General features: G+C 34.8%; 1 protein-coding gene across 8 annotated transcripts in view; it reads left to right on the top strand.

Moving 5' to 3' along the window:
* Nucleotides 1-13,967, top strand: part of ZNF236 (zinc finger protein 236) — an 82,742-nt gene that overhangs the window by 20,817 nt on the left and 47,958 nt on the right. For 7 of the 8 annotated variants that reach the window (XR_009818602.1, XM_061994831.1, XM_061994828.1 and 4 more), the window contains exons 5-10: nt 637-764; nt 4,723-4,895; nt 6,952-7,098; nt 7,674-7,745; nt 11,607-11,810; nt 13,316-13,544. Coding sequence is in view for 7 of the 8 variants with exons in the window: in XM_061994831.1 (XP_061850815.1) it covers nt 637-764; nt 4,723-4,895; nt 6,952-7,098; nt 7,674-7,745; nt 11,607-11,810; nt 13,316-13,544 (953 nt within the window). In the remaining variant the exon portion in view is untranslated. The remainder of the gene's footprint in view (nt 1-636; nt 765-4,722; nt 4,896-6,951; nt 7,099-7,673; nt 7,746-11,606; nt 11,811-13,315; nt 13,545-13,967) is intronic. The other variant, XM_061994827.1, reaches the window with a different exon arrangement.

Here is a 13,967-nt window from a genome sequence, read left to right as displayed (position 1 = left end):
TTTTTTTTTCCCAGCAAAAAACATTTATTGTTTTATCCATATTGTTGTTTTGGGTTTTTTTCAGCAGTCAAATAAACTAGTTTTATTTGTAGAGAAATGAATTATGAGTTTGTATCATTGGTTACCACGTCAATGTGAATATTTTGATTTGTATTTGAGGAGCGGTGGTGAATATTTGATTTAAGTTCTTAACCTCTGTTTGTTGGATTTCAGCAACAGCATTTTTGCTGTAGTTCATGAGATCTTCGTGTTCTAGTTAAGAACTAGAATGTGTTCAGGCAAAAGAAATAGTTGCACAGACTTGAAAGTTCCCACCAAAATAGTAAAAAATAGAAAAAATTCTCCTTATAGTAGAATTTATAGTGAAAATGTCTCTAAATTGCCTCTAAGAAGTATAAATTGTATTAGAGATGTAAGTGTAAATTTCCTGGTGTTTGCAGACACTTAGAAAAGTTCTCCATTTACATTGCTCTTTTAGTATCATTGAAGAGTTTATTTTTAACTGTTGTAGCTGATAGTAGATGTTGTCATCAAATTTACATAGTATGTTAAAAAATGATAGGTTAAAATCAGCTTCATCAACAAACTGTTAGAATTAAACAGATTTTGTTTTGTGTTTTATTTTTTTATTTTAAGCAGAGTATCAAATACCAGATCTTATAACAGAAATATCGACAGAAGTGGGTTTACCTATTCCTGTCCTCACTGTGGAAAGACGTTCCAGAAGCCGAGTCAGTTAACACGACATGTTAGGATACACACAGGTAAGACCATGGAAGTAATTATTTTAGTTTGCTGTTGTAAAATGTTAACTGTTTTGTTACCTCTTGGTTTATAAACACCCTTTATGTAATTCCTTTGCTGTGGATATGTATATACTTTTGAAAAGATTTGTACCTATTCCTAATGGTATACACCTGGACATTTTAAGTAGTTCACAGGTTCCATTTTGTACAGTTTTGGTACTTAAAGTTTCAATGGACCCTGAAACTGGAATATGTACATAAGGGCCAGTCAGGTAGTCTAAATAAAGTTCATAGATACTCCAGAGGACATGTTCTAAAATGCACAGTCACAAAAATATTAGAAATACATGAGGAGGAATAATACGACTAACGTGGTGTTGCTTTTGATTTTAGATTATTTAAAGTTTCTGCCATATATTTTCTGTTCTTACTATCACTTCTGTTTTCAGAGTGTCCAAGGTGAACCTGGGAGGTGATAAACCTAGACTGTAATTTTAATACTTGAAGAAGAGCAGATGACTGCTTAGTTTTGCAGAATGAGTAGCAGATGGTTTTTGGAAAATGACTGTAATAAATATGTGCATTTATGTAACCCTTATGCAATTGAAATAACTGGAAAATATGAAGTGTAAAAAACCAAACATTTTTGAAGTGTACTGAAGACTGTAAGAATAGTTTTCAAGTTTTACCAGACGTACATAATACAACATAAATTTGACTTTAAACAAAACCTTAATTTGTAGGTGCTTCAGCGATGTGAAATGTATATGTATTTTACGTCTTAGAGTCATAGAATCATAGAATGGTAGAGGTTGGAAGGGACCTGTAGAGATCATCTAGTCCAACCCCCTGCAGAAGCAGCTTCTGCTACTGTTATTAAAACAGACTTTTTTCTTATGTTTAAATGGAACTTTTTGTGTTCCAGCTTCATCCCATTACCCGTTGTCCTGTTGCTAGCTACAATAGAAAAAAGGGATGTCCCAACCTCCTGACACCCATCCTTTAGATATTTGTAAATGTTAATAAGATCTCCTCTCAGTCTCCTATATCTTGCAAATAAAGTGCTGTTTGTCTAGTTTTTAAGCTACTTGAAGTAGTAGATTATCTAGGTGTGCAATGTTTTTAGTATTAGCAGTCTTTTCAGACAATGACTCTTTTCTTAGCGTTCTTTTTAAGCTTTGTAATTTAATTGTAAAACAGTGACACAAGAGGTCACCCTTGTACTTGCTTTAAAAGTTGACTCAAAGTAGTATCTAAAAAAACTCATAGAAAATTAACTCTCTTTTTATAGAGTTTTGTACCTATTTGGTACATTGTTTTAGTTTAGTCTAGTCAGAATTAAGGAAACAAGATTATAGTTCATTGAAGATGCTTTCCTAAAGCTTCAAGAAGTTGAAGAGCATTTATAGTTCTTTCAAATATTCTATTGGAAAACCAAAGAGAGAAAATGTGATCCCAATGTACACAGGGTGGTAGGTCATTTTAAATTCCAAATAGCTAGCAAAAAGTAATCTAATTTGTGAAGTATGTTATTAATTACTTGTTGTGGTTTAACCCCAGCCAACAACAAAGCATCATGCAGCTGTTTGCTCACTTTTCCTGCCCCAGTGGGAAGGGAGGAGAGTTCGGGGTAATGGGGGAAAGTAGTAGAATTCGTGAGTTAAGAACAGTATAACAACTAAGCTAAAGTAACAACAGTAATATAATAATAATAGTAGTAATAATAGTAATGAATAGGGATATAACAAAAAGAGAAACAAAATCCAACCCAAGAAGAGACAAATGGTGCATAATGCAGTTGCTCACCACCCACTGACTGATGCCCAGACTGTTCCTGAGCAACAATCTGCCCACCCCAGTCAACTTCCCCCAGTTTATGTACCAGACACGACATCCTGTGGTATGGAATAACCCATTGGGTAGTTCGGGTTTCCTGTCCTGGCCTTGCTCCCTCGCAGTTTCTTGTGCACTTCTTCAGGTAGCAGAGCATGGGAAACACAAAAGTCCTTCACATCAGTGTGCTACTAATGTTATTCTCACTCTGAATCTGAAACCAACTACTAGGAAGAAAATTAACTGTCTCAGCTGAAGCAGAGACATTACTGTAAAGCTGCAAACTGTCTGGCACCCAGTTGCTTGAAGTACTTTATATAGGAAAGAAGGACTCTGCCTTAAAGAATTTAGAATACTGCAGTCTTTAATCATTAAAAGGGCATGTCTGTACTACATGCACAGCATTACATTAGTGACTGATTTGCATTACTTTTTTTTGTTCATAGCTATCGATTTTGAGCATTTATACCTTGAGGGGAAAAAGAATTAAACCTCAGGTGTTACAATTCCCATATTAATAACTAAGTAATGATCCGTTCCCCTTTCCCTCTCCCAAATCTGTATTTTATGAAGTTATACTTGAGAAATACTGAAATTCCACATTTTTTATAATGGAGTTTATTGAAATAGACAAACTTAACCTGGAGCAATGCTTCTCTCTGTCCACCAGCAGTTGTTAGTGGAAGTCAAGCCTTTGACCTGTGAAAGCCCAATATGAGTTTTGTCACTTTAAGAAGACTTGAAGCAGTATTCTGTATTTCAATGTGTATTAAAAAACATATAGTTAAAACCCACAGACCTTAAAGCATCTTCAAAAGGCAAAAGCAGCCGAACAGAAAATACACATTGCTTCAAAGTTAATCCTATGAGTTCTATGCATGTAATCTGTTTCAGAAAACTGTCACTTTTATTTCAGTACAAATTTAATTAAGAGTTAAGAATATTAAACTGTATGTAATTATGACTATATAATTAGAAGTCATATAAAAAAATCATCAAAACTGCTTTAGAGAGCATAATATTTAGCACATGTTACTGCTTCTGGGGTAGCAGACATAATGTACAGCACGCTCATAGTGTTTTGCTACAGAAAATGCAAATGCAAAGTGTGAAATATTCTCAAGGTCCTGGAGTTACCGCAGGCGAACTATTTCACCAAAAGAAAAAGTAGAATAATATTGAGTTCACAATCTAGATTTCTAGTAGTCAATTAAGACACATGGTTGTAAGAAACTAAGCTTTGTGCTTAGCATCCATGTATTTAAAATATGTAGCTTTTTAATATGGTTATGCAATTGTTTTATGTTTTGTTACTTAGAATTTCTGGTGAATTTTTCATGCTTAATCTGTTAATGTACAAATAACCGTAAGTACATAGAGCACTAAGAACGCCAAAATCAGGAAGTAGTTTCAGAGCATTCATGTAACAATATTGCCTAGTTTTTCTTTAGTGTTCAATAGTAACATGAACATTCAAGGTTTTAAAATTATTTCCTCAGCTGGCCTATGCAATATATCATATAATCAAAACATTATTTTATTGCACACTTTCAATAGGTGGTTGGAAAGAATGAATGACTATCCATAATTACTGGGGAGCAGAAACCATAGGCCATCTTTTGCAGTGTTCCTATAAGACATCTTGATTTTAGACTGAAAGGTTGAATGTTTGACTCTTAGTTACTTGTTACTGTCTATTCCACCCTCTACTCCCCCATTTGTTTCTATGCAGGTAGATTAATTTTACAGGATTTGATGTAAAAGAATGACATATGTGGTTTTGGTTTTTCTTTTCTTCCTTTTCTTTTTTTTTCCAGTGGTTTTGTATAGCAACTTCTGAGCTATTCTAAATAATTGTTTCATACTGTTTTTACCCTTTCCACTGACCATCGTCAGCTAGGTTATAGAACTCTTTCACAAAGCTGCATCTTCATCAGAGTAGATGCTGAGATTGGTGGTCAAGGTGAATGATTTCATTGTCAAAATGCCTAATACCGTTTGATCGTGTGTTTGTGTGGGTGTATGTGCAGGTATCTATATGTACTGTTTTATTTCAGCTGACACAATTTTTGACTTCGATATAGGAAGTTGCTAATGTTTGTCTAAAGCCCTTTAATTTGTCTCACATCCTTCTTCCTTACAGGTGAAAGACCTTTCAAATGCAGTGAATGTGGCAAAGCCTTTAACCAGAAGGGGGCATTGCAGACCCATATGATCAAGCACACTGGTGAAAAACCCCATGCTTGTGCCTTTTGTCCTGCAGCCTTTTCTCAGAAAGGCAATCTTCAGTCACACATACAGAGAGTTCATTCAGAGGTAAATACAATTCTTCATAAAGTGGTTAGTGCTAATATACTGCTTATTTCATTTTCAGAATTTAAATTGTACTGCTTGCTATTCCTATGCTCTCTTGGTGCTTTCTGCATTCAATCTAGATTTGCTGCTGTAGTATAGATTCTCATTCGTTGGTGTTACTTGCAAATTCAGCTTTCCTAAAATAGCTTAATCTGAATAAATGAATACTTAGAATAATATGCAGAACCTTCATTTAGCATTTTTGTCAGTACGTTGGTAGATTAATAAATTATTAGTGGTTTTATGTGTATAAAAATGCATCTATTTCTGTCTTGGGAGAAAGAGGGCTAGAATCAGATGAAAGTAAGCCAAAAGCAGCAAAGCAAAAAATGGTGAGAAATTTCAAGGCCAAACAGCAGCCCAGCAACTCCATCATAGAGCATACTTGCAATTTGTCTTTGAAGTACATATTTTACAGCCTGTTTCAGATGTTTTTCAGTTACAGGTAGAGGAAAATTACAAAGTAAGATTAAAAAGCATTGTTGTCTGAGACGTCTTTATGCTGATTTTTTTTTTTTTTCTTCTTCTTTGTGACAGACCATTTTTAAGATTGGAAAGGTGCTGCAATGATAATGTAGTCTTCTGAGCAACATTGACTATGCAACTTAGTTCAGTAATTTCCTTGCTGACTTCAGTGATTTGTGGTTGGAGATACCCCTAGAAAGAGACTTAGTTTTGATTTGGAAGGTATAAAGTGATAGAAGCAGCTTTATTTTTCTCTTTCTTTTTTTTTTGTGCATGCAGGATATCATATCCTTCTAAGGATAGTTTTCACTTTTTGTCTCTGTTACTTAGTTTTTCTGTAAGGAAAAAAGAATGGAGAATAAGTGACTTCAAATAAATGCTACCTTTTGATCACATCTCATGCTATTTCGTGATCCTGAGCCTACATTTTAGTGATTACCTTATATCATTTGTTGTGGGTTTTTTTTTTTCTTGCTGTCATTGTGTTTACTTCAAAACTGCATAGAATTCTGTTAATTCTTAATTTTATCCTGACACAGTCGCAAAATAATGTTACAAATGATAAGGAAACAGACTGATTCTTCCTATGTCACCGCTTATTCTGTGTTTTATTAGTTGATACATCTTCCTGAAAGTCTTGCTACCAGTTTAAGCTGGTATCAAAAGATATAGGACTCCATACTGTATTGCAAGCAGTGCAGCATGTTTTCTTTTGAAGACTTTGTTGTTCCCTGCATATTCCAAGTAGTTCACTGGATCTTACTGCTCTGTGATAGACTAAGGAAGGAAGGGGAAGTGAGGATCATTTAATCTGCAAATTTAGCTGCGTTGGTTACATCAACCCCTTGACATGAAAGTCCTGAATGACTTGCTGCTCATCACTTTCTCATCTTGTGTGTTCAAGTTCAGTTTAGACTGTACTCTAAATTACCTTGTGCTTCACTGTGTTACTTTTTTTTTGTGTGAGTTCGCTTGGATTTTTTTTCATGCAGTTCCTAGACCTTTGGCCCAATCTGTCTCACCTTCCTTCTACTTTGATCTGAAAAATTGATTTTATTTTTTTCTTGGAAGTTTATCAAAGATAACATTTGCAAAGGTAGACAGAAATCAGACAGAATGTAAAGGGAAATTATCTACATTTTTTTCTCTTCATGATTCCAGTCTTCCATTTGTATTATGTATGATAGTACATATTCTAGCACATCTGCATTGATAAAGTTGCATTTCAGTTTTGTTTCTAGGCATGTAATGGCAGGAAATTGTAAAGAGGGAAAAGTTTGAGACCTCATTTGCTAGATTACATTTGTTTTGATCTCTGGTGCTTCCCAACTTAAAGGAGTGGTAGTAGGAGATGATAATCATGTTCATAGATTGCAGTTCACTTGATAACCAAAAGATACCATCTTGATTCCATAACTATGTATCGGTAACTTGGAAAAATAAATCATATTAACTCCCATAGATACATAGTATACTTTCAATATGGATAAATAATAAGAAACATGATATTTTGTAGATGTAGGGAAATTTACTCTTTTGTGTTTTATTGAAGGTGAAAAATGGCCCTACATACAACTGTACAGAATGTAGCTGTGTCTTCAAAAGCTTGGGTAGTTTAAATACACATATCAGCAAGATGCACATGGGTGGTCCACAGAATTCTGCGAGTGCTTCAACAGATGTATCTCATGTTACAGCGGTAAGCTTTGCTCGGTATATTGTGAAAAGGTCTTTAAGAGTTGAATTAGGTTTTTATGTCAATTCCAGTAATTCTTCAGATAGGTTACAACTAAAAGACCTGTAGCTGTCTTTTGTCTTTGAAGTTTTGTGTCATTTCTCAAATTGATATGCATGTTTAAATATTGGCAGAATGCAAATCGGCCAATTATATGCAAAATTTGAGGGTTTGGTTGAAAATATAACAGCTTAATTCTACAGCTAAGTAAAACATAATTCTAGTGCTTACAGATTGTGTGAGGAAGAAAACTTTCTAGATAAAAATAATAGGAAAATTTTGCTGGAACACTGAAATTAATTGCAATTAGTTTTAGCTCATTTTCATAAACTGCTTGTGTCATTCTAGTCCATACAAACACATGGTGAATTCTTCTTCAGACTATTTCTTATAACTTGTTTAAAATACAAGCTGCTTATTGACAGATCGTGAAGGATCCATACTGTGAGAAAATGAACTGTGCTACTTTTCTATGTGATATTGGCCATATTTTTACTACTTTTTGTACAAAGACTTAAAATACGTTCTTTTCCTTGCAGGATTCTGTCACCCAGCCTTTAACAACATCCCCTGCTAGTCTTTTGCAACCTGTTGACAACAAATGGAAGAACGTAAGTGTAGAATTTTTGTCATATTTTTGTGTCATGACTAAAAGTAGAAGAAACTTTACAGAATTTTGTAAACTTTTGTTTAGCTGATGAAAAAGGACATGCAGTGGTCCTCTGTGATAAACTGATCAACTAATATGTAAAGACAAGCTTCTTGGTGAATGCAGCTGGTTATATAGGAAAGGAACAGGTCTTGAATGGATTCTATTCCCTCATTTATTATACAGTCATGAGTTTGCATAGAATTCTGTTCATTAGTTCTTCAAAATGGAGGCAAATGCTCTCCTGTATAAAAAGACCAGAGGAGAGTGAGGACTCTTAAAAATACTGGATTGTCGTGCCCCTCTGACTTAACTTCACAGGGATACTACAATTTGAGTGGAGAAGGAAGGAACTGTATTCTTGCTGGTTATGTGGGTTGGAATTGAGGCAGCAGTGAAAACGTGGGGCTGAGGAGGAGCCTGTGAAGCTGGGGAAGGACAATGCGGGCAGGGCTGGCTTTGTGGAATCTCATACCAAGCAGCCTTGACATACTGGTAGGCAGTTCTTAATGTGCCAGTCAAAGTGAGAGTGTTAGCGTGTTTTGTGGCAGCTATGTAGTGTGTTGTTTGTCAGCTAGAGATTTTGGTGTGTTATCTTAGTGACAGACTGCTTTGACTTACATTCCCTCTTTCTCCACTTCGGCCGTTGATTATCTTCTCGTATGCCAGAATTCACAAAACAAAGACTGAGAAATGTGTCAGTGTTGCTTTAAAGTTGCCATAACCAGTTTATCTTCTTCCTTTTTATATTTTACAGTATTCCTTGAACAGTTACATTAAAGCTGAACAGAACTGATGTGAACTAAGTAGTTACTAATATTTGCTGTATTAATTCTTATTTTTAAGAATTAAAATTACTCAGGTGGCCAAGAAGGCCAATGGCATCCAGGCTTGTATTAGCCAACTGGACCAGAGGAGACATTGTCCCTTTGTACTTGGTGCTGGTGAGGCCACACCTTGAATACTGTGTTCAATTTTGGGCCCTTTGCTACGAGAATGACATTGAGGTGCTGGAACATGTCTAAAGACAGGCAACAAAGCTGGTGAAGGGTTTGGAGAACAAGTCTGGAATCACCATCCCAGGAGAAACTCAAAAGATATGTAGTTGTGGCACTTAGGGACATGGTTTAATAGTGGAATGGCAGTGCTAGATTAATGATTTTAAAGTTCTTTTCTGACCTAAGCGATTCTATGGTTCTATGACTTTTGCCTTTGTGAGTTGTCTGTTTATAGTGTTTGCTATGTTTGAACTGTATTCAAAGATACGAGAGGAATCAGAGCCATCACTATGATCTGATGTGTTTTGTTATTGACAAGATAGTATCTGTTTATCAGGTAAAATATTTAAAGATGACTTGATCTGCTGTTTTGAAGAAAAGGGAAAAATTACTATCTCTTTAATAAAGAAGATTAAAAAGATTTAAGGGTTAAAGCTAGGCAAATTCACATTTTGTAACAAAGTATGTAATTTTAGTGTGGATAATTTACTGTTGGAGTAACTTGTTGAAGTTTCATAGCAACAGAAAAAATTACCACAATAAATGACTTGATTTAAAGAATTATTGTTTCTGTACAGTTACTTGAAAGAATAATTTCACTAGGATTAGTCACATGGTCTGTGATACACAGCAGATGAGACACGCTAAGGGTGATCACAGGATCCACTATTCCAATTGAACAAATGAGGAATTATGAAGTAGTAATAAAATGCTTCATTCTCTCTGCCATTTTTAAAACTGATTATGGAAGTGAGACGTACAAAGAGACCTCTGAAACTTTTTATAATGAACAGAGTGTCTTAATAGTAATGGTACAAACTTTAAATGTGTGCACAGACATATATTATTTTTCAGAAAAGATAACCTCCATGAGACAGGATATGAACTGCTGAATAATATGTGAACATACTGGCTAAATACATGTAGTACTGTAATTTTCATGTCAAAAATAACATTTATTCGTAACATTTTTTTTCTCTTCCTAAAGCCTGTGAGAATGTTACAGACTCTATATAGGATTCCTACTCTACTCAAGAGCTTCCCTGCGTTCTGTTGCAAGAAAATTAATGATATCCATAAAAACCTGTTAAGACTTTTTAGCAAAATGCTTTGCTTAGTTCTGTCTATTGCAATCAGAATGGCACATATACTGTGTTGTATTTTTTAAAAATTATATATTTAAGTGTTTGTATCACTTGTTAAATTGGAATCTGAAAAGACTGAGTCTTTCCATGTCACACCAGTTGAGTGACATGGATGAAGAGGATGAAATAATAGTTAAATCAGCAAAATAGCAAGTGCTATTCTTGCTTGCATATGAGAAAAATGATATAAGGATTCTTTTTTTATATCATTTCATGAGAAGGCATTAAGAATAATGCATCAAATTCACACAATATAACTTGAGTCAAGCAATTTTTTCTTAATATATTTAATTGTAACCACCCTCAAATACAATCTCTGTCATTTTAACTGTCCAGTGTAGTGTGTCACTATAAAGAAAATCTCAGGGGAATTTTCAGATTGGAAGAAATTTATTTGATGCCAAAGATTATTCTTTGTTTAAAATGATCTGAAAGAAGATAGTCTTTTTTAAAAATCATAGAATCATAGAATGATAAGGGTTTGAAAGGACCTCTAAGGATCGTCTAGTCCAACCTCTTGCAGAAGCAGGTCCACCTAGATCAGGTCACACAGGAATGTGCCCAGGTAGGTTTTGAAGACCTCCAGAGAAGGGAGACTCCACACCCTTCCTGGGCAACCTGTGCCAGTGCACCCTCAGCCTCATAGTGAAATTTTTTTTTCTTATGTTTAAATGGAACTTTTTGTATTTGAGCTTCTTTCCCTTATTAGATATGAGTGTTATATATATATATATATCTCTGTGTGTGTGTGTGTGTGCGCGTGCATGCCTGCAAGTGATTATTTTTAGAGAACAGAAGTGAATATTAGAAGCAAATATCTTGTGTGTTCTAGGGAACAGAGTTATCGGACTAACCATTATATAAATATATATTTCTCTTTTCTGCAGTAAAATAAATGCTTGAAAACATTTCTGTAATGTTATACTTGTGGAGTCTATTTATTATAATGAAGAGAAATTTGTAAGTGAAGGACAAGAAGGAATTTTTTATTTAGATTTTAAAGATAAATACCAAGGCTTTTTATAGTGTTTCTCTTCAGATTTGTTACTAAGGTAGTCTAAGATACATTTATCAAATCAAAGACTAAGAAATTAGGGGTTTAGTCTTGATTGAATACATGTGTATTCAATTTTTTAGGGTATGAAAAGTTTCTTCTGAAGCTAAGAGATTTAGAGTATTGAAAGTTTAAGGGGGAAAAAAGTTAATTCGATTGTTCTGAAGGGTTTTGTTGCAACAATACAATTTTCTACAAAAAAAATCTCAACTAATAGCAGATTATTTTTCTAAAGGACTTGCTTTAGTTAAATGTTGACTTTAAAAAGACAACTATGTCAGTACCGTTTTATTTCTTGTAGAGTAACTTTTAATGAGGCTTCTACATGTGTAGTTCAGTAATTGATCCCTGTGTTTTTTAAACTAGTTGAAGGTTCAGCAATTAGATAAACTTAATTAAAGCTATAACCTTACAGTTATGCAGCTTGGGAAGAACTCAGAAAAAGAGACATACAGAAACAATTCGTTAGTAGAGTGAGCAGAACTTGAATGACAGCGCTGTATGACCCTCTGTCTTACACAAGTAGACATCCATGTAGTGGACAGTTGACATTTCAGATAAGGGAGGCAAATCAGTTCATATATACTTTTCATCTTCCTTTACAAATGTACTGCTGTATATTTCAGGCCACACATTTTCGGTCTCCACTTCTTCAACAGACAGAAGACCAGGTATCTTCAAGTACTGCTCATCAGGGTCAACAGGCTGTAACTGATGTCATCCAGCAGCTCCTTGAGTTATCAGAACCAAGTCCTGTAGAAAATAACCAGCCTCAACAGCCTGGTCAACAGCTCAACATTGCAGTGGGAATCAACAGAGATATTTTGCAGGTAAGAGTTATGTGTGAGAACATCTTTACGTTTCAGTGGTTTCTCATTTTAATGAAATTTGTTCTCAGTATTTTCAATTATGGCAATCCTTCTGCCAAGAAAGAGCTGAATGGAACACACCAAGATATATATTTTACAGCAAGATTTTATATTTTGTATAAACAAGGTTATAAATATTGATTACATGACCTAGAAGAAGGCTTTTAGTATACACATCCATACATGAACATTTTCTTAATTTCTTTGGACTATTTTTTTGCTGTTTCCCAGAAGCAGCTTGTGGAACATCCTTCGGTTATGCTGTGCTTAAAACATAATGACATTAAAAAGAGGAAAAATACTTTTGTCTGGTTAAAAAAGTAGAATTTATCCGGGGACTTAATCCTCTTTTAAATAATTAGGGCTATTTGGGTATTCACTGTTAATGCAAAGAAAATTCCTTCCTGGATCAGACTAATGTGTTGTCTTAACTCATTATTCTGTTCTTGATACTGGCAGTAGGAGATGCTATGTAACAGAAGAATTGCTGGCATTAGTTCAACTATCTCTGTGTGTTTTGCAGCCTCCACTCATGACAGAACAGGACAGTGAATATTGTTCTTAAGTATTGGTGGTGGCCTGCTAAACTTTAAGCTATGTTTTCCATCTCTAGTCTTTTAAGTACCATTTAAAATATTTTGAAGACCTGAGTGTTACATGCAGCTACGTGCTGGTTCACCATGTTACCTGTGCCAAGTTCTCTAAAGTTGAGAGTATCATGTGTAATTGCATCAATTTATAACATAAAATACAACTATTGTAGTGATAAAAAAAAAAAACCAGCCTCAAAGACTGATTTTTTTAAGTTGCTGTATGAGCATCACTAGCCATACTGTTGTAAAAAGCAAAAGTAAAATTTCTTTTTCTTCCAGGTGATGAAATATCTGCACACTTCAATGTGCATTTAAGGTCTTTGACCCAGAGCCGTTTCAGATACTTTAGTATCCATAAAGTTGCCTACACTCCAATTCATTCCAGGTGTACATAAAAATGAGTGCCTAGCTCTTGGCTGGGTCTGATGGTTGTCGATCGTTTAAGAGAGACTTTTGAGCTTTTACATACCTTTCTTTGGTTTAACATTCTTCCTTTTTCTTTTGGATCTATGACTCCCCCAGAAGCCGATGGGCTTCAAATTTTGGTTGTTTTTTTTTTTTAATAGGGAACTATTTTCTCATGTAGTAGGCATAAGGGCTGTATATTCCTGGCAAATAATTGATTCTGTAGAAAGAATTAGCACTTCTCTGAAGGCAGTTGTTGGCACACATATTAGTGCAGGAAATTCGACTTACGGACTCACAGACAATCAGCAGTCCATGTTATGCGGTAATGTTTTTTAACAGCTCAAATTCTCAGAGGATGAGACATGTGGTTCCTTTAATTATATTTGCATATATAGTAGTTGTTTGAGAAGAGTTTGAGCAACTGTGGAATGTTTCTTAATCTAGAAGTCTTTTGTTCTCTTCTAGCAAGCTTTAGAGAACAGTGGGTTATCTTCAATTCCTGTCTCTGCACATTCTACTGATTGCAGCCAGCCTAAGACTCCTGGGGCCCAGGATCAGAACCCAGACGTCCAGACTCTCTCAAATCATCAGCCTGACTCTAATAACACAGAACAAGATAAGGAGCAAGAGACTACAGATAAACTGGATAAAAAAGAAAAAAAGGTTATTAAGAAAAAATCACCGTTTTTACCTGGTAATGTTGCTACTGCTTGCTACTTTTTTTGCTGTATTTGTGGGTTTGTTGATAGCTTTACAAAGGGATTTCCCAAAATATATTGTGAAACAGTTACAAATTTCATCTGCATTTATCTACAACACAGTATGTGTATAAGTTATGATAACAGCATTTATAACTTTCACTATACTGATACTAAAATATTTCAGAATACCACTAAAGGAAGTTACACTGTTAAATCTTCTGGGTTTAGATCAGTAGATTTTTTTTAGGGACATAAAAGAAGGAGTCTAAATCATTTTCCCATGATTCTTCTTTGAGAAGGGTTGTTATTTCATGGTATGTCCTAGAGCAGAGGGTTCTTGCAAGTTCTACTCTTCCTCTTTGGAAATGAAGTCTCGGAGAAGTGCAGTGCTGCTGCCTCATACAGTTATTAACGGA

Source organism: Colius striatus, chromosome 4, assembly GCF_028858725.1.
Source record: "Colius striatus isolate bColStr4 chromosome 4, bColStr4.1.hap1, whole genome shotgun sequence".
Lineage (NCBI taxonomy): Eukaryota > Metazoa > Chordata > Aves > Coliiformes > Coliidae > Colius > Colius striatus.
This window is presented reverse-complemented; position numbering and strand designations above follow the sequence as displayed.